Genomic DNA, 21,403 nt, shown 5'->3' with positions numbered 1-21,403 from the left:
TTTTATTCTTTTGTGCAATTTATTCTCTTTTTAAACCAACAATTGGTATCAGAGCCATTTTTCTTGAGGGACCTGTGAGTGAAGAGATGAATTCTTAAAATAGTGTTTCACGAATGACTTCATCTATTTTGATGGTGGAAATTCTCAGTTATGGGTTGTGAGAATGAAAACTTATTACTTGGAGACTCTTGATCTTTGGAAAGCTATGTAAGAGCATTATGAAATTAATTTGCTGCCAAATAATTTCAGCATAGCTCAAATCAAGAATTACAAGGAAAAGAAAACCACAAAGTCTAAAGCGAAGGCAACTACTCTATTTGTTGTTGTTTCAACAACTATTTTCACAAGAATATGTCTCTCACATCACCTAAAGAAATTTAGGATTGTCCGAAGAAATAATATGTTCGAGATGAAAAACTTCGAAGAATGAAGGTATTGAATTTAATAAGAGAATTTGAGTCGCAGAGAATGAAAGACTCTGAGACAGTCAAAGAATGCTCTGACAGATTGCTTGACATTGTGAACAAGGTAAGATTACTACGCGTTGAATTTAAAGATACAAGAATTGTTGAAAAAATTCTTGTTACCGTGCCCGAAATCCGTGATGTCCCATAGTACCCAAACCGAAGTTCGTGATGAAATTAACATTGTTGTTTCCATTAGCGGAGAATCTACCTAGCTAATGAAATGATTACAAGCATTAACTAGTCGGATGAATCAAATTCTAGGGTTTTTGGGTGATGTTAAGTGATCTTATCAGGGGTGATGTTTAGGTGATCTTGTGATGTATATAGGTGTTTTTGGGTATGTCAGGGCCCTATCCTGACACTTCTATTAATGATAGGATCTTTGAAAGACTTCATAGTGTCAACGTCTCATGTATGTATGTATGTATGTTTTGGCTCACTTCTTATAACTACTTATGTTTAATCCTATATTTTGGAAACATAGTTCCTTTATGAAGCTATATCTTAGGTCTCAAGATTTCTCTATTTTTCATGATTATGTCATGGTATCTTTTTCATGTAGAGTTGTCCACTTGATCAAGTTAAGGCATCAAATTTTCCGTTTTGAACTACCAAGCTTTGGGGCGTGACAGATCACAGATGGTGTTTTAACTCCGTAAATCTTTGTATTGGTTGAAACATACTCCACATTGTTGATTTGCTAAATTGTCAACTGCTCTGAAGATGTATGAATTTAAATAATCATACTCAAATTATTATATTTTTACCTTGCAAGGGACAAATGTGCAAATTAATGTTCTTGTCTATGTGGATGACTTGATTTTTCTGGAAATGAGCATGGTACTATTACACGGTTCAAAGACTATTTTTCTCAAGTGTTTCTACAAGAAAGATTTAGGTGTTTTGAAGTATTCGATCAGTGTTTATGGTAACAGTCAAGAGACATTGTATATTGCTCAAAATCCGGTCTTTCATGAACAGACCAAACATATTGAAGTAGATTACCACTATATTCGGGATGAGCTACTTGATGGTAGTATATCTCCACTAATACATACATACTGTAAAAAAAGACTGATATAATATGTGTATTAAATTATGAATATACAAATGTAGAATTTTTAATAATAGGAGAAGAAAACAAATAATTGGAGTGAGCTTGCCCAAAGACATCATATCATGCCTTCTTCAATATTGTACACTGGGCCTTGTTTCAAAAATAGGATGAACTTTTGCTTGTTTGATTTTCTCATTGAATTGAATTAAGAATGGATTGAATTGGACTTGCTTATATTAGGAGGTTGATTGGTTCTCCACTTCACCACCCCAGGTTCTCACTCTCTCCTCTGCTTGAAGAGCCTGCAATAGTTTGAGAAACTAATAATAACATGCGAATGTCTAATGATATGTGTAATTCATGTATAATATGTGTATAACAAGCATATAATTTATGTATATCGGTTTGGAAGAGTAAACAGTGAATCCGGCCAGTTATTTGTGTAAGGATTTCCATGAATTATTACTTCCTCGGAATCCTATACATCAATATCATAATCCTTGTTGTATTGGGTAGTGAGGTTCAATCTAACAATATCTACCAAATTTATGCCTAATGCTTCAATCTCTTGACTTGCCTTATCATTTGACAAGTGTTATAGCTAACATTATGTGATTTATACCATATGTCTAATCCTTGGTTGGAAGAGATACCTAGTGGAATTTTCGAGGTGTTCACAAATTGACTGGTTAGAATTACCTGTTTGTGCCAACTGGTTCGTGCAATGATAAGAAACTGGAAGAGTGTCTGAAGAAAGCTGCCAGCAAGCATAGCTGAAAGTATGCCTTCAACTCCAAATTTGAACTTGTAACCAAGCAATGCACCCAATGGCAGTCCAAAACCATAATAACATCCAATGCTAATTAAGGCCACTTGAAGCTGCCATCCTGCACCAACTGCCACTCCTGCATTTTGCAATTTGATAAAAAATAGTTATAGCGCGCTAATCATAAGCTTATGAAAACTTGCAAGAACTCATTCGATCATAGGTTTATGATATGTTTCAATAAGTTGTGTCCATAGGTTTTGCGTACTATCAAATGTTAGGGCGTTTGGTAACAGGAAAACGTCACTATAACTTGCTTGAATGACCTTTTTGGCATCTATATTGTCCTGAACTTCATTTTATTTGTGAATTGCAGCTATGTTCAGCCTGGATTCGTGAGAAATTTGCATATCTATGTACCTCGAGAATATGTCAATGAGTAGAAATTAGATAGAAATACCAAGTAGAACAGGTTGGATGCCATTAAGGAAGATGATAGCTGCAAGAATATAGCCCAACTTTGATGTCTCCTTTATGACATGCTGCTCATTTGTGAATAGTCTTGGAAACTCTTTTCTGGTAGCTAATATTGTAGCTGAGAATATAAGGCCAATCACTGCTGATGTCAAAACATTGACTGAAATGGTAAATTTTGCTGCTTTTGCATTTCCAGCTCCTAATTCATTTGAAACTCTCACACTGCAATGCCATAAAAATCTCAGGGAGGGCAGATTTACAACCAATAGGTGACATATACTTGATCAGAAACATAAAATTGTTATCATCTAAGTTTGCTAACTATAACTCCTACTAGTTCTCATTCGATTTTGTCTTGCACGGAAACAGCTAACCTGGTTGATGAAGTGAAACCAAAGGCAACCGTCAGTGTCCACAGTTGCAATCCGAGGCTGTCATATCCAGACCAGTTGGTTAACATGTAAGGATTTGTAGTGAAAGAATTCAAAAGAAAGTTTATTGTGAAAGAACTCAAAAAGGAGAAGATCAAAAATCAAGTTTGTGAGACAACAAAAGGGTGGTCATATCAAAATTTCATTACACGGACGATGTATATAAGTTAAATCCAAGAAAGTAGATGGAGCAACATGATACTAACCAGATCGATATGGCATCAACAGCAACTGTAGCATTTTTCAAGCCTCCTACCATTAGAATCACAGCTGTGAAGTACCAAAGCTCTAAACTGCCACCAGTCAATGTCTCTCATCACAAAAATGGTACGAGTTGAAACATTTCAAGAGATAGTAAGTACTAATTACCAAGCTTCCAGTCTCTACTTACCATACCATTACCGCAGAGGCAAGTGATAGCTTAACGAATTTAGTCAATGATTTGAAAGCCAGGCATGAAAAACCAGTCCACGCCTCTGGAAAATAGCCCGAAATTATGTAAATAAGCTGAGCAATGTCCAAAAGCCACCAAGAGATATTTCCAGCAATTGCAGCACCGAAAAGGCCATGCCCTCCCTTTACCACAAGAATCCAATTTAGCAATACATGAATTGCCAATCCTCCCATGGATATGATGGCCATAAACCAAACTTTGCTCTGAGATTGAAGAAACTTTTGCATAGGAAAGTTGAGGGCATATGCAAACATTTGAGGAATTATCCAAATCGCGTATTTCCCTGCAAGATGAGAGATGTCTTTATCTTGACGTAGGAGCTTTAGTATCGGCGATGTGAAGACAAAAACTGGTGTGAGCAACAAAGATGCAACTCCAGTAATGATCCATGATCTTTGCAAGTAAACTCCAAGCATATTGAACTGTCCAGCTCCCACTGCTTGACCACAAAGTGTTGCCAAAGCACTTGCCATCCCTAACTAATACCCAAGAATTAACAAGGTAAACAAAAAAAAGATATTTAAGATCCCAATCATGTTATACTTAGATTACTTATTAACCAGAGGTCATCTAAAATGTGTACGTATAATAAAATCATACTCTTTCAGAACTCACTAAAGGATCATACTCAAAGACGGAGCTAAAGTGTCAGCTCAACTCAGTAACTTTGATTCAAACTATGTTATTAATCTTATTCTATACTCGATAAGTACCAATACACAACGGTGGAGTTCATCCCCTTTTTTGTGAGCGAATGAGTCCGTACTCATTAGAAGACATACTCGGATTAATTATCATTATTGAGTGAACGATAAAGATAAGGAATTTGGAACCGCTAAAGATAGGGGGGTCAGATAAATAGTTGGAAAATGGATTAATTTAGAACTTCAAATCCTGACTCCGTCTTTTCAAAATCAATAAAAGCAGGGAATATATAATAGCATACCATGACTCCATAGACAAATCCTGCTATAACATTATGAACTTCAGAGACAGCAGCAAGCTCTAAATCTCCCAATCTTCCAGCAAAGGCAGCTGTCACAACCTCAAGAGAAAACAAAGAAACTGCATTTAAGATAGCTGGTCCTGCTATATGCCACACCTTCTTTGCTTCGACACACCATTTATTCCCTATTTTTTCCTTTTCAGTCTCTTCACTCCCTATTTCTAAGGCCTTTTGTTCCATTTTTTAGAACCTGATGCTTCAAAACTCTCCTTTAGCTTAAACAAAAATGAATAATTGAGATGTTACTTTAATATTGACATGTGCCCCCTTGTCTATATGTGCATTATTATAATTTATTCTGCAAATTGAGTTAGTAAATTACTTTAAAATATCTAAACAAGATTGTATGAGTTGGGTTTGGTAAATGTTTAGTATATAAAAAATATTGTGAGCTAATCATCATTCAAAAGATGTAAAAGGTTTAAAAATTTGAGCTTTCTGTCCACTTTTGTTGACTATGGACCAATAAGACTAATAAATGATTGAAATAGACACTGGCAGATTAATTTAAAAAAAATTAATTTTATAAATATGTTGAAAAATTATTAAATATTTGATTGCAAATTTTAAATATAAATACACTTGTGAAAATAAAGAGTCAAATTTATTTGGCTAAGACTCCAACTAGTTGCTGATTTATCATACCATATAAGACTATAAGTTATAATCTTATTTGATTAATATTAATGTTTATTTAAAAAATTAAATAATTATCTAACTTGATTTACCGGTAATCATAAACAATAAAAAGTTTGACATTTAGGCATCCTCGACAAAAGACTGACTAGATTCAATTCAAATAAACTCTATTTAATTAAAGTCACATTTTCATTTCCTGCTTTATGGAATTTGTTACATAACGAATCAAGAACAAAAATACAAGAGGAGGGTTGACGATGACATACTTGCAGGGGCGGCTTTACATTCTTTAAAAAAAAGGAAAACGGAACTGATATATCTTTAACTTTTATATGGCGGATTTAAATTTGTCATTAACGAGTGCCAATGATTGTAATAAGAAAAACTTCGTCACATAGCAGATTCAGATTTGTCATTAAAGAGTGTCAACGATTGTAATTAGAAACATAATTATGAGGCTAGTAAGACTTGAGTGTCAATGATTGTAATAAAAAAAACTTGAAACACATGACCTCAAAGATTTTTCACAACATTTTAATTACTAGACTAAACTTTTAACTTGTGTTAAAAGGAGTCAATACTTGTATATATATATTTATTAAACCAAAATTTGAGCTCTATATAGAACATAATTTTCTAGTGGCAACATCTCCTTGGATAAGGGTGGGTCCACCACCTAATCGTTACAAAAGTGGCTCACATATACCCTTATTGATACAAAAAGGAAAAAAAAAGTTGATTTATTTTTAAATATTTTTTTAAAACAAATCATGTATTTGATTTTTTTACATAAATTATTTTTTGACTTCTTTGATTATTATTATTATTTGAGTTTCTTATTCCTTTTTTACATTCTTTAGTGTAAAAATATGAAAAATAAAAAGAAATAAGCGTGAACGAAAAAAGATTAAAAGTTAAAAAATATATTTTTTGTGGCTATATTGCAATTTAGTTTTTATATCTGTAAAAAAAAATTGGAGCATCTATAATAAATTTTACAAGAAAATAAGTGAAAAAAATAAATTTGACCATCAAAATAATAAATTTAAATTAGTTGACGAATAAAAATTTTCAAAAGAAAAAAACGCGTGAGAATGATCAAATATACCCCTACATCGATTATCTTATTTTTTTCAAAAAATAAAATTAAAAGCTAATTTAAAATAATTTTTCTTACTTCTGTTAGAGGAAAATGGTATATATAAGTAATTTGTGTACAATAGGGTATATAAATCACTTTCATGACAAGGGATATATATGTTCTAAATAACAAAATTAAAAGGTGTTCATGGTTCGATTTGGATCGGTTATTGGTTAAAATCAAAATCAAACCAATCTAATCGGTTTTTTAAATTTCTAAAATCAAAACGAAAAAAATAACCGTCGATTTGGTTATTGTCAGTTTGATTCGGTTTGGTTTAATTTTTCTGATTTTTTTGGGTTTAAAAGTAATAAACTTTTTTAGGACATACATATCTCGATAGACAGAGATACCTAGTACATGAACAATCCACATGAAAGCTAATGTCGGTACAATTAAGCAATACTAGAGTTATTATTACGCGAACAAAGTGATTCAATTAAGAGAAAGTATGACTATATTATGTGAGGATATTATGTGAGGTCAGGTAGGTAAAGACTAAAGTAATGGATTTTGATGGACTTGGACTTAGGATTGTAATAGTTGGACTAAAGTTTAAGTGTTGTGCTTGAGAAAATGGTAAAGTTAAAGACTTAAGTTAATTAAAATTTACCAAATATTTATATTTTATTTATGAATAATATATGAATAATTATAAAATTTATATGTCTAATTTATCAATTCGGTTTGGTTATTTTTGCGGTTGTTTTTAGTAAAACCAAAATCAAACCAAATAATATCGATTTTCAAAATTTAAAACCAAACCAAACATCAATTTTTTTAATTGGTATGATTCGAATTGCAGTTCGATTTGATTTTTTAACCATAACCATGAACAACTCTAGTTACTTATGCTTCTAAATTTGAGCATATTTTTTATAAAAAAATAATAAATTATAGTTATTTTCAAAAAATATTGAATATTACTTAAAACTCATACAAGGGACTATAATTATTAGAATTTTAACAAATTTCAAATAAAATTAGGCTCACTTAAATTTTTGATAAATCATGGATGGATCATATATGTTAGTATTCAAATTAATTATGATATTCTTGTGAGACGCTATTGGATAGCACCGTGGTCTGCTCTCCATATTAATTTTTCATTTTAGGCTTAACCATCCACTATCTCATAAGATTTAGCTCCAAAAAGGGACCATGCATGTTGCCCTGGAATCTTCACTCTGCAACATATATTATGGTTTCAGTTTTTGGAAGTCTGCAGAGCAAGTAGATTACCAAATCTACTTGTAATATTATCTGTGGATATTCTACTATACAGTAACCTTGTCATTAAAAATGAAAATTTCAAGCGACACTACCAAAAGTTGAGACATGCTCGAGGAAATTAGCCACAGGCATGACGAAGGCCTATACTTGATCTTTCAGTGAAGTGGGGAATTCGTTGGAGTTGACAGATCCATGTCAATGCACATATCCTCAGCTGGTGACGTTTCATTTTCATCCTTACCTTCGTAGCACATATCCTGCTCAGGAACTCCAAAATGTTGATTTTGATTATATTCGGCATCAATAGAAATCTCAGGAATATCATCCAGCAAGCTACTAATGTCACCACAGCTGGTCAGGATGTCGGAAAAGTCACCATAGCAATCATGCGTTTCTTGCATCAAGTAATTTGTGATCCCTGTATTTACTATGTTTCCTTCTGCTTCAGACTTTCTAATATGCCCGTGCTGCATAGCTACTGCTTTGTGCTTAGCAGTCCAATCTGGGCGACTCCACAGATACAATGGAGGGGACACGATGTTCCATTGCTCCATCTGCTGGTTATGCACATTAATTGATCCTGGCAGGTAAAAGGACTGGCATAACAAAAAAAACTGAGTCATATCATTTGTAAGAGAAAAATGAGGCAATAAAAATCTTAGGTTTTCAAAATTTTGCACCTTGCCAGCCAAGATAACGTCATCTTCCCAAATTAAATCATAAGGATTCTTTCTTTTATCAAGTCTGCAATGGCACAAGATTGATAAATCAAGCGGTAAGCAGAAAATAACTTAACATGCTGCTTTCATAATATAAATCTTCACCTTTTTGTTTCTTTCGGAACAGTAATAATTAAAAGCTTCGGTCTGAATGTGAGAGCTTTGCTTATAAATTCATTTGCCGTGGAGAAAGGGGGATTAAACCCCATGATCTACTCAAGGCACAAGATAAGATGGATTATTCAAAAGAATGTCAAGTTATTCAAAGCCGTGGGGTTCCAACATACCAATTTGGATCCTTCTGGCAAGTCTCTTAAACCAACAGTCATCCAATCCCTCTTCTCAAAGTTGAAATCATTCTGGAAAGTTGTGAAATCTCAAGAAGTTATTCATTAACTTATAAAACACAATTAGACAAGGCACTAAGTTAATGAATACAAAGCAAACGATCTTATAGGGGCAGTGTGGACTTGAAGGAAATAGAGCAAAAGTGGGAGGAAGGTTTCATATTCGTAGTTTGCGTAGGAAGTACACAAGAGGAGACTAACATAGGTGTACAAATGCATTAACTCTATCCCTTCCCTTCCCTCTACCGTTCAATCTATCAAAAAACATCCAAGACAACCTGTTTTTCTGTAATTTATAGAATGATGGTTCATAATGCCCTATTAGTTCAACCAATAGTTATAAAATCAGAATAAAATAAAATAAATAAAAAGAGTAATATCTATATCAATCTCCAGAAACCAATCAGATGTGTGTTATTGTGAAGCATCAAAGCACACAGATTATTTAGTTAAACAACAGTCTAAAGACAGAAACCTAAAGACTGAACTGTATTACTCAGTGAGTTGAGAAAAATTGATGATCTGATTAGTTAAAAATTTAAACCTTGCTCATAATGCTTTCATAAAAGGAATATGTATGGTAATACTTTCATAACTATATGAAACTACTGACTCTCTAGCATCTCAGATGTCGTGAATAACTTGTACTAAATAGTAATGTGCTTTTGAGTTGGCTCAATAAACTAAATACTCCCTATATCCTGGTGAGTAGATTGAGCTTTAATCATGACTGATCATAGTCTTTTTCAAGAGTCAAAACTATTTAACGAAGTTGAGTTGACTAGGTTAGATGTGGCAAGTTCAGTCAGATTTTAAAGCAATGTTCTTAACAAGCAAATCTTCTCACTTGATGGAGCATTATAAGTGGCGAAGAACCTAATTGTCAAGGATGGTCTGTTGTCAAGAAGTAGAAATTGTTTACTATATTGGTGACCTCTCGTGTCTATGAGGCATTTTCCAAGTGAAATTGGAGGATCTCTCTGCTCAACCTATGTTGTGTCTGACAACACAGACTGAAGCTAAATAGTATTCACACACGTAGAAACTTCACCATGCCCTAAAAGAATAACTCATCCCTGAATTACCAATGATAAAGAAAAGACCATACTACATATTTCATTCTCTTTCATCATTCTAGTTACAACCCATCACGTTTTATTTGCGTAATAATATACCACATGTTGGTTATAGAGTGCTACGTTGTAACATTTGGCTAATGAACAAATCTTAAGGTAGTGTTTGACTAGAGCAAAAAAAACTAGCTAGTTTAACATGAAGGGCCCCTACTGAATGACTGATCCAACAACAATCACACAAGAACAGTTGCTGAAAGAGGAAAAATTAGGGAAAACTCTAATTTACTGTGTTTTACCCAAAAAAAAAAAAAAAAAAAGATTCCCCACCAGAACCCGGGTCCCCTGTAAATTCATTCTCTTTCATCATTCTAGTTACAACCCATCACGTTTTATTTGCGTAATAATATACCACATGTTGGTTATAGAGTGCTACGTTGTAACATTTGGCTAATGAACAAATCTTAAGGTAGTGTTTGACTAGAGCAAAAAAAACTAGCTAGTTTAACATGAAGGGCCCCTACTGAATGACTGATCCAACAACAATCACACAAGAACAGTTGCTGAAAGAGGAAAAATTAGGGAAAACTCTAATTTACTGTGTTTTACCCAAAAAAAAAAAAAAAAAACAGAATTCCCAGCAGGAATCTGGTTCACCTGTAATTCAGATGATCAAAATGAAGGTAGCTGATATGATAATAATTTACCTTTGTTTGTACAAGATCAAAATTTCTGAATTGACATGTTTTCCCCATTCTGTCTAGTTCTTCTTTCATCAAGCAGCTAAAATCATTGGATCCACAGCAGAAATCGACTATCTGAACAAGAAACGCATCAGGATTCAAGGAAGTATGTAAAGCTGCAATCCTTTGAACAAGAAAAGAGAAGGAAGAACAACAACATACCTAGTATAGTCCCACAAGTGGGGTGTGGGGAGGGCGTGGTATAAACAAACCTTACCCCTACCTTTGTGGGGGTAGAGAGGCTGTTTTTTCTGATAGACCCTTGGAAGAGAAGGAAGAAGAAGAAACAAAAAAAACAAAGCAAACAAGTGCATGACAAGAGATGTTTAACTGAAAATATCAAAGGTTCTGAGAAAAAACTTATCAATGACAAAATTGAAGGAGTAAAAGAATCTGTTTAACTGAATTTGTAATCTGAATTTAACAAAAATTAGGCAGACTGAAATTTTTTGGAAATTCAGAAATCACCTTTTAAGTCAACAAAATACAAGGTACACCCTCCACATCAAAAGTAAAAAAGAAAAAATAGGCAGGTTTTGATGTTAATACAAGAAGAGAGACAAGTACAAGGAAATAAAGAAGCAAGAGAATAAAAGAAAAGATGGGCAGGTTATGATGTTAATACAAGAAGAGAGACAACTACAAGGAAATAAAGAAGCAAACTCATAAGGACTTTTTACCGTGTCACCATCCTGCACATACCATCTTAGTCTGTCAACTACCTGCACAATGATTCAGTCTCTAATTTGCATAAAAACACATAATAAGTCTGATACAATTTATAACTACGGGCAACAAAAAAATAGTGGGATAGAATATAATGTCATGTGCTGCAAGTGCAAAATACAAGTAGGTTATATATTAAAATATAACGTAGGCATTTGGGAAAATTTGGTTGAAGTTGAAAAGGAGTATTTGGAAGTTGCAGTTGTGTTTGGAAATGAACTTTATCTCACAAAGTATGTGAAAGTCGAATATTTGTAAATGGAAACCATTATTTCACTTTAACTACTCCTTAAACTAGAGTATTTAAATACTATACCAGTAATTTGAACACCAAAATTCAGTATATTCAAATACTGATGGTCAAACAAGTATTTGCATTATGACATGTTTCATCAACTTGAATGATCAGTTTGTGGCGTATATTCTTACAAAACCAATTTGCAGCCGTAGTATTGAGCAAATGTGTATCAAGTTAGGAGCATACATTGTATACATCCCAACTAGAAAGGGAGTACTAAGAATGTTAATGTACATTTTATACCAATGTTATCAGAAGTACATAAAAGCTCTAAGGCCTGTTGGGGCTTTAAGTGCAAAGAGCAAATAAAGTGTGGGCTTTAATGAGAAAAGGCGAAAATAGAAAGAAAAATACACTCAAATTTATGGAGTATATGTTTAGTCCAAGACTAACAAATATAAGCAATGAATAACAAATATATGGACAAAGAAATTTTAAAAAAATTACGATAAAGTGAAATAACAATTGCTTAGTGTAGCCTCTTCAGGAGATGCTCGTTCGCAAGGGAAATTTGTCTTAAAACCTTAAAGACGACACTGAACAACATCCTTAGTGAGGTGAGGTGAGGCGAAGCACTCAACATGTTTTGAGCCTCACTTCTGGGCTTGAGCGAGCTTTTGACAACACCGTTTTATAATTCCAACTTGAGAGGGAGTTATGAACATTAATGTTTGGAACAAAGTAAACAAGCTAAGTGATCATTCCTTGTATTGGAAATGATTTACAATCCTTGTAATAGTGTAAATTAGGAATAGGAATTATTCTCATTTCCATTTTTGGATTACTTGTAACCATTACAAAAGTCCCAACTTGCTTGAGGGAATAATTAAGCTATTCATTCCCCAATATCTCTTCTTTCTCTTTTCTTTATAGGTCATTTGGTAGAGTGCATTTAGAAAAAATAACGCATGCATTAGCTTTGTGTATTACTAATACCTTGTTTGGTACACTTTTTCACCTATGTATGCATTAGTAATACACTCTAATTGGAAGTTCTTGTGGCAAGGAAACAAAGAGAATAGAGGCTTTCATCTAGTTAAATGGAATGCAGTGACAACTGGAAAGAAGAATGGTGGTCTGGGAATAAAGAATATGGAGCTACATGGCAAAGCACTCTTTATGAAGTGGTTGTGGAAATACTCAAAATGAAAACCAAACACTTAGGAGAAGAGTGATAGGTGCCAAATATGAGAATGAAGATAGTTGGATGACTAAGATTGTGACCACACCTTATGGGACCAGTTTATGGAGATCCATAAGAGCCTTATGGGAGGAAGTTAAACCCAAATTCAAGATGAAAGTGGGGAATGGGAACAAGATCAAATTCTGGAAGGATGAATGGCATGAGAAAGGTAACCTGGAAACTCTTTTCCCTGATATTTACAATCTGGCAATGTTCCAACAAAGAACTATTGCAGAACTATGGACACCATAAGGGTGGAATTTCATCTTCAGGAGAGAACCAAATGACTAGGAAGTGATGAGGGTGGCAGAATTCCTCAACATGGTTGGACACTTTACTAGACTTCAGGCATATGAGGATATGCTTTGGTGGAAAGGCAACAATAGAGGAGAGTTCAAAGTGCATTCAGCTTACAGGCTGATGGATCAATCAAGCCAACAGAGTCCCATCTGGCCTTGGAAACAAATATGGAAGCGTAGAATCCCACACAAAGTCTCATGCTTTATTTGGCTGCTAGCTAAGGAAGCTGCCCTGACTCAGGATAATGTAATGAAAAGGGGGATAACCTTATGCTCTAGGTGTTTCCTATGTGGGGAAACCTTGGAAACTGTAAACCATCTATTTCTACACTGCAAATACACTTAGCAGCTTTGGAGGATTTTTTGAGCCTTAACGGCATATCCTGGACTATGCCTAGGAGAGTTACTGAGGCCTTGTACATCTGGGAGGAGGCAAGTGCCCTTGCAAAAGACAGAACTAGATGGAGAATTATCACTGCTTCAATATGGTGGACAATCTGGAAAGAAAGGAATTCCAGATGTTTTGAAGGCATAGAAAATAGTGTGCAGGATGTTAAACTAAACTGCATTTTGTTGTTATGTTTTTGGTGTAATCAATTATACTCAAATGACACTGCCTCTATAGTTGATGTTTTAGACTCAATATAGAAATAGAGTAGGAGTGTCTAGAGTGCATTTGTATATAAGGTTTGAGTACAACCCATGTACTTTTGTGATATAATACAACGTTACCATTTTCAAAATAATTCACTCTAATTGATATTAAAGGTATGTATAACTAATATGGAAATCCATTGTATTAGTAATGCAGAGGGTTTTAATGCATGCCATGATTAAAAACACAAATGCCCCTCAAAACCTTTTCCACATCCTTTCCCCATATTTGAGGAGGGTATTTTTGTAAATAAATATTTTTTTAGAAACTATACAATGCATGTTATTTTTAATATACCAAACCACACACTGCATAAGAAATAATCTCAGCATAACTAATACAAGCCCTTACATACAAAAAGATTCCTAATTATCATGACATAATCATTAGATATTCCACACAACATTCTTAATGGCTTGCTTGTCCATCAAATAATTATGTCAACAGTTTACGTATTGAAAAATATTTGCAAATAATGGTTGGCCATGAAATATTGGGTTTCTAGTGAAAAATTATTTGAAATTCAAGCAAAATATTATTTGAACTTCAAGTGAAATATTGAAATAGCAGTCTGAATGAGCATTTCAAACGAAACTTTTCAAATCTTCAACTTGCCATCCAAGTTCATGTCCAAACATGACTTCCACGGACCATTTTCCAACTTCAACTCAAAGATTATGCAAAGCCATACTTAGGATCCATTTATCCATAAAGAGTAGAAGTAGTTTTTGGAAATAAAACTTGGCAAAAAGAGTTTGGCCATATAACATGTCAATTTTTGGCAAAAAAACAAATTCCCAAAAACTATGTAAAAAAAAAAACTAGTTTTCAGGCCAAGTTCTAGTTTTTTGGAACTTTTAAAAAATTAAAATTTACCCCAAACTTTTATATTTTATAACAACACCCCAACATTTATTAATCCCAACTTGACAAGCTTGAGAAACGCACCATGAAGGCACTCACTCAACTTATGTATTGTATTTATGTTTATGATGTGTTTGTTGCTATCTGACTCTCAAGTATGTAATGGTATTGTTCCATAGAACTTGTTAAAAGTAATGTAAATATAAAAATTGGAAATATTTTTTATAAGCAGGTTGGAGCTTATAATTTATGAGTTTAAATTTTATCACAGAATATGTTCATCATAAAATGATAATACAAACTTATGAGTATTTTTAATAGTTTTTAAAACTTATGGATATAAATCATATTTCTTTAAGTCAAATATTTTCCCCAAAAACTATGGTCAAACACATGGTGAAACTTCACCCAAAAATGACTGGCCAAAAATATTTGGGAATCTATGACCAAACACTAGCTTAATAGCTCTCTTGACTTTCAACAAAGACATAATCATCAATAATATTCTATTACAATATTCTGAATGATTATCTTGACTTTTATTTAGGCTTAGCCAAATGAGAGAGAGTTTGAAATTTGTTATTGCAACTTCTACATTATATTCAGAAACTATACAGCTCTATTTACTTTCAGGAAGCACTTCTGGTAAACCTTGTTTTTATTTTTTTTTGGGCGAACCTTGTTAGAAAACTGAAAGCATGCATACAAAATTACAGGATATTAATGTGTTTCCTCATGTAATGTTTCTGGGGTACGTTTTAGCCTTGGATCGAATAGAAAAGCTATGACGATGGAAGACAGGGTTGACTAGTATACCGGCTTTGTTGAGTTTGTTTTAAGGTTGCATCGATTAGAAAAACTCTGAAGATGTAAGACAGGGTTTACTAGTGAGATGCAGCTATATTATCACTCCCATTGAGATACAAGATACAACAACATATCCATCAAGATACAAGATCTAATAATAAAATGCAAAAACAGGACATACCTCCTTCAGTTTGTCCACCTTCGTGAAGTGGCGACCAAAAGATGTATAGCGCATCCCATTAAGAAAGGGGGCAAGATAAGATCCAAGCTTCTTCTGTAACATACAAGAAGAAATGAATATTTGCAACTCATTCATCAGATAGTCAATCAAAAACAACCATTGAAGGCTCAAATACAGCTTAATAATAGAAATGATTGGTCATTTGCTATATGCAGATGACACAATCATTTTTTGTGAACCTCGGGAGGACCAAATAAGATTCTTAAAAACAATCTTACTGTTTTTTGAAGCTTCCTCAGGTTTGAAGTGAATTGGGGGAAAAGCAATTTATTTCCAATCAAGGAGGTGACAAACATTTTAGAATCTGGCAGATATTTTGGGGTGCAAAGTGGAGAATATGCCAACAGTTAACTTAGGTATGCCTTTGGGAAATGAGCACAAGAGCATACATATTTGGGATGGCATTGTGGAGAAAACAGAAAGGAGATTAGCAAGATGGAAGGCTCAATATTTGTCTATGGGAGGCAGACACACTCTCATCAATTCAGTGCTAGACTCCCTTCCTACTTATGTCATGTCACTATTTCCATTACCCCCCAAAGTTCTGAAGAAGCTGGACAAATTAAGGAGGGACTTCCTTTGGCATGGATGCAAAGAAATTAAAGGTTATAACCTAGTCAAATGGGAGATAACCTTGAAAAGCAAAGACAAAGGAGGTATGGGTATTAGAGATCTAAGGAAACAAAACAATAGTCTTTTGATGAAGTGGTTATGGAGGTATAATGAAGAGGGCAAGCTTTATGGAAGGATGTCATCAGATCCAAGTATGGTGAGTACAATCCTTGGTGCAGTAATGTTAGTGTTGATGCCTATGGGGTGGGGTTCTGGAGAACTATCAGAAACTTATGGCAAAAACTTGAAGCTAATACGTACATTGAAGTGGGAAATGGCAGGAGAACTAAGTTTTGGACAGATGCGTGGAACAAACAGATTCCTCTAAAAGAATCCTTTCCTGATCTGTTCTTACTATGTAGTAATCCTGATGCAAATATCAATGAATGTTGGACAGCACAAGGGTGGGATCTAATCTTCAGAAGGTTTTTGAATGACTGGGAAGTGGAGAGAGTGGCCAAATTGCTAGAGCTATTAGAAAAATTCCCTGGCATCACCAATGCTCCTGATTCTTTGAGATGGAAACATAGTAAAGATGGGGCTTTCACGGTTAGCAGAGCATACAAAATGGAAAGTCCACAGCAACGCAACTCTAAGCAGAGTTTGTGGAGAAAGATGGAGAACCTTAGCACCAACTAAAATAAAATGCTTTACATGGTTGGTTGCTAGAAGGGCTTGCCTGACACATGAAGTGCTGAGGAGAAAAGGAAAGATTATAGTATCTTGGTGTTCATTATGCGGGAACGCAGCAGAGACCAACCAGCATCTATTCTTGCATTGCAACTTTACAACACAAATTTGGGCCATCTTCCTTAGTCTCACAAAAACAAACTGGACCATGCCCGAGCATACTGCAGATTTGTTGAGTTGTTGGATAAGAAGAGGGGGGAGCAAGAGTCAAAAGGCATGGTGGAGGATAATTCCACATTGCATTTGGTGGACAGTATGGAAAGAAAGAAATAGTAGAAATTTTGAAGATAGGTCCAATTCCATTGAGAAGGTTAGATGGGATTGTATTGGATCCTTTTATTTTTGGTGTAAAGAGAAAGGTTTAGAGAATACAGAACAGATTGTAGAATTATTAGGACCCTTGTAAGTATTTATTTTTTTTCTCTTCTTTTGTTCCCCTCTGTTTGCAGGTCACCAGCATCTCCTTAATGCTGAAGAATACACCATTACCATTTACAAAAAAAATAAAATAGAAATGATTGGCAAGTCATTTGACAGAGATTGAAATGTTGAGTAGAAAACAAAGATCCATAAACTGCAGGAACTTCCAGTATCCATAATTGAGAAGGTATGTGTCTAGATTTTCATATCATGGTCATATTCGATAGGTAAAGCAATAGACGCAAAAGGAATCACCAATTACACCCTCCAGTAAAAAAATCTTCTTGCAATCAGTCAACACTGCCAAAGAATTTTTTTTAGCTGTATTTACCAACTATTCAAGGTAGAAATAACAGTCTCCAGTACAGAAAGGATAACCATATCTTTGTGTAGGAATAGGTTATTAACACTGAGATATATATCTAGCATATTGTATTATGTAAGATGACGCGAGATATTGAGAACATCAAGCTGAACGAAATAAACATTTCCCGAAAAAGAAAAAGAAAAACAAATTAACATTTCCATACTAATACAAAGCTTATGGTGCCGATTCTCCAAATACTGACATACAATAGCTTCTTCTTCTCACACCAATAAGATTGAACTCTTGAAAATAATTAACAACATTCGGTGGAACTAAAAAACTTAATTGTTGTGATATACAACTTGTTGTGATGCAATGCATGCAAGTTTAGAGACTACCTTCAAGTGCATGAATTATTTGCCTAGTCTTTAGCAAGAAACGATCTAGAGAGATCTAAAAGGTGCATATGAAAGAAGAGCTAGTGATTCTATTCCACGAGCTAATAAAGGAATCGGGCTCCAAGCATGCATTGATGCAGGAACTTCCAGCAGCTGAGGCAGATTTTTGGTTTAATTTTTGGACTAGGTAACAGCTAGACCATCAAAGGGAGTTATTATATTCTTGCACAAAATAACTTACGTTATCATGGAGACGGTTAACCCGTAGCTATGACAGCATCTTGCTAATCACATGTGGAAACTTGTAGAAGTGCATTAGAATTCTGTTGGTGCAAGTAGTAAGTTCAATAATCCAATATACTCCTACAACTAGATCACCACCATCCAAGCAAGATAAAAATCTCAGCTGTTGGTTAAAAAGAAGTAACAGAGGTACTACATTTCTATTGATATAGTTCATTTAGCTCCAACCAAAAGATGTGACTAATATGAACCAACTCTCTTTCTTGAAAATGGTTTTTTGTCAAGTATTTTTCATGGGCTAACATTTCCAAAGAGAACTAGGCCTTGTTAAGCTTTTCCAGGGCTGATTTAAACCCTAAAAGTTCTTTCTTTATCCTTTCTTTCTGTTCCAAGTATATATGATATGTCATATCGACACTCCTGTCGTAGTACTATTCTTGTAGTTTCGTGTTCTTCCACTTATGTTACTATTTGTTGTTTCTTGTAGTTCGATTGTAGGATTATTGTTGTAGTATTGTTCTACTACTATCTCTTGTTTTTGTTATTTTCAATTGTCTTGTACTTTCATTACGTCTTTTTCTACATTGTTTTTGTCTTGAGTCGAGGGCTATTAGAAACAGCCTCTCTACCTCACCTCTGAGGTAGAGGTAAAGCATGTGTACACCCTACCCTCCCCAGACCCCACTTTGTGGGACTACACTAGGTATGTTGTTGTTTGTCATATTGACACTCCTCTTTCTTTCAGAATTGTTGGACATGACATGCACTCCCGATGTTCGACACTCCTCTTTTTTTCAGAATTGTTGGACATGACATGCACTCCCTATGTATCACCCAACAAGGGAACTTACTGCACAACATAGCGTAAATTTGTGGAGCAAGAAACTCGTCAAAAATTTAATCACAAAATAACACATCAAGTCAGGAGCAAGAATGTAGCTATATAAAGCCTGTGTTTATAGGTAAGAACATTTTAGGTCCAGTGGAGCAACCTTCCATCTGAAAATCTGACTAAGAATTTCTGGCTCGCAGACAGCTTTGGCATCTTCAATGCTGCATCCTTCGTCTAGTTTCTTCAACGCTACTTGAATAGCCTGGTCCAGAAAATAAAGAGGAATGTTTTATATAAGAGGAAACTGCAGAAGAAATAAGAAGAAAAACTGATTACATTCTCTTCAATGCTGAACCAGTAGATGTACCTTTACGGAACACTGAACTTTTCCCAAGGTAATGGCCTTGTCTGTGAAATTTTTTTGAGAGTTACTATCTATACATTTCCGGTACTGATCATTCACAAATTCCTCCACATTAAACGAAGAGGTGGAGTTTTTTATCAAAGTCATCATTCTGCAAACCAAGTATCAAATGCAAAGTAAATAGGTTAACCAAATGCATTTAACATCCATTAAAAGTTATATCTTGGATGGAAAACGGAAGGATGATTCAACTTTAAGAACATGATGAAGTCCATTGAGTACCTCTTTTTCATTTCATTATCAGCCAATTGCTGTGTAATGCTGGTCTTCTTCATCACAGGCATAACTGGACAGACATTCACCGTCTTGCCACTAAAAGTACTTTGTCGGGCACAGACCAACTTTAGTGGCACCTTCGATTTGCCTCTTTCCTGTGTTGGAGGCTTCAATTGTTTTCCTGACATAGATGTAAATCTTTAATATACTTGATAGCTTTGACCAATTACAGAACAAGAGCTTGTATAAGCCATGTAGCACCTTTTCCATAAGAATCACCAACTTCAGTAGCATTGTGCCCCGCCTCAAAAGGCCTTTTTATGTGCAGGAAGCTTGTTTCAGTGAGAGCACCAAGAACCTTACTCCTTCGTGAGAGCATCCTCACAGGTCCTGATGGAAGTCCTGAGGATTGTGAGTTTGCTTTCCCATCAATATGTGGAAACACGATATGGTCCCTTTTTGGAGTCCCAATTTTAGGAATGATCTTGTGGTCCCTGGGCAGAGGTAGGTTTTGGTAATTCTTTGAACAGATATTAAGTACATGAATGGTTCATGATTCCTGAAGTTGCAGATGAAACTTACATACAGTATATCAAGATACGTCTGGGCAAAAGATCATTCCAAGCCCTTTTCTGGATGTTTTTGTCATAATGGGAGGGCTCAAAAGAAATACATCTTAGAAAAGTCAACAAGAAAACACAAAACATGAGATGCCCAATACTTCTGTCCTCAAGTATTATTTAATCAAAGCACTCAAAATCAAGACAATAGGATCAAGGAAACCTTGGTAAGCATCTGCGGTGATATGCCCTTGGACAGCGTCTACAAATTGCAAATTGCAACTCATATTCCTTTTTATCCTCCCCTTGCTTGCAGACGGAACATTTATGAGCAGGGCAAGTAAAGGATTCTCCAGCTACGATTTCCTTCTGCAGCTCTAAGGCTCGACATTTATCACCCGGATAAAGTAACTCTGAGACGCATTTAGGATGAAAGAAGTGTCCACAAGTTGCCGAAATGCAAGGGAAGACCTTGGGGACATTGTGCAAATTAAACATAGGTGAGCAATTTGGATATCAAAATAGAATAACAGTGATATGAAGAATTGGAAAATATGTAGAAGAAACATATATCAGTATCTCCAGTATTATCCAATTCCCAATTCGTTCATATTCTGGGAATCAGAAATGGCTCTGGTTAAACTGCAGAAATTCCAACCATCTTCCAATTCTCTTCATTTGAGCAAAACACAGATCAGATAGGTAGAAGAATAAGCATATTCTATTATATGACAAAAATTATTTGCATTGTTCCAGAAGGTAGCATGTACTACCATTTTCATGCTAGCACTATCCAGTGATGAGAAGTAGAAGACAGACGTACTCTGAGGTGACTACCTGCTTTAATCCTAGCATACTCCCACCCACCTTTCCCATCCGATTTCTCTCTTGATTTTCTGCTTTTTTAAAACAAAGTGGTTTCCTGCATTTCTTTAACCCCAGTCAGATCTGGTTTCTACCTCTCCTCATTAGAGAACCATTTTTCCTTAAACCCTTCCGTTCAATCATCCCTCCAGCCTATTTAATATTCTCTCCTTCTACAGTTCTACTTAATAAGCTCTCCCCCCCCCCCCGC

General features: G+C 34.8%; 2 protein-coding genes across 4 annotated transcripts in view; both read right to left on the bottom strand.

Annotated features, from left to right (window-relative positions):
- Positions 1 to 1,456: 1,456 nt before the first annotated feature.
- On the bottom strand, positions 1,457 to 4,970 carry LOC102592464 (protein DETOXIFICATION 29-like). 2 transcript variants are annotated; one of them, XM_006349551.2, is made up of 7 exons: positions 4,599 to 4,970; positions 3,590 to 4,131; positions 3,405 to 3,491; positions 3,142 to 3,198; positions 2,751 to 2,989; positions 2,224 to 2,429; positions 1,457 to 1,826 (listed from the first exon to the last, which is right to left on the bottom strand). In XM_006349551.2, exons 1-7 carry the CDS (start codon positions 4,836 to 4,838, stop codon positions 1,761 to 1,763), a joined length of 1,437 nt encoding a protein of 478 aa, XP_006349613.1. In that variant the 5' UTR covers positions 4,839 to 4,970; the 3' UTR covers positions 1,457 to 1,760. The 2 variants fall into 2 exon arrangements, with proteins under 2 accessions (XP_006349613.1, XP_006349614.1); XM_006349552.2 differs by having other exon boundaries at positions 3,590 to 4,127; positions 4,599 to 4,969.
- A 2,609-nt stretch (positions 4,971 to 7,579) lies between these two features.
- LOC102605084 (protein ENHANCED DOWNY MILDEW 2-like) overlaps positions 7,580 to 21,403 on the bottom strand; it is a 23,167-nt gene continuing 9,343 nt past the window's right edge. The window contains exons 8-21 of one of the 2 annotated variants that reach the window (XR_001473704.1): positions 20,552 to 20,799; positions 20,351 to 20,443; positions 20,030 to 20,262; positions 19,775 to 19,949; positions 19,496 to 19,643; positions 19,289 to 19,390; positions 15,567 to 15,659; positions 11,234 to 11,275; positions 10,518 to 10,628; positions 8,678 to 8,749; positions 8,496 to 8,602; positions 8,352 to 8,415; positions 7,764 to 8,267; positions 7,580 to 7,625 (exon numbers count right to left, since the gene is read on the bottom strand). Coding sequence is in view for 1 of the 2 variants with exons in the window: in XM_015309658.1 (XP_015165144.1) it covers positions 7,827 to 8,267; positions 8,352 to 8,415; positions 8,496 to 8,602; positions 8,678 to 8,749; positions 10,518 to 10,628; positions 11,234 to 11,275; positions 15,567 to 15,659; positions 19,289 to 19,390; positions 19,496 to 19,643; positions 19,775 to 19,949; positions 20,030 to 20,262; positions 20,351 to 20,443; positions 20,552 to 20,799 (1,929 nt within the window). In the remaining variant the exon portion in view is untranslated. Of the gene's footprint in view, positions 8,268 to 8,351; positions 8,416 to 8,495; positions 8,603 to 8,677; positions 8,750 to 10,517; positions 10,629 to 11,233; positions 11,276 to 15,566; positions 15,660 to 19,288; positions 19,391 to 19,495; positions 19,644 to 19,774; positions 19,950 to 20,029; positions 20,263 to 20,350; positions 20,444 to 20,551; positions 20,800 to 21,403 lie in introns of both variants that reach the window. The other variant, XM_015309658.1, reaches the window with a different exon arrangement.

This window comes from Solanum tuberosum, unplaced genomic scaffold (genome assembly GCF_000226075.1).
Source record: "Solanum tuberosum cultivar DM 1-3 516 R44 unplaced genomic scaffold, SolTub_3.0 scf00112, whole genome shotgun sequence".
NCBI classification, from domain to species: domain Eukaryota; kingdom Viridiplantae; phylum Streptophyta; class Magnoliopsida; order Solanales; family Solanaceae; genus Solanum; species Solanum tuberosum.
This window is presented reverse-complemented; position numbering and strand designations above follow the sequence as displayed.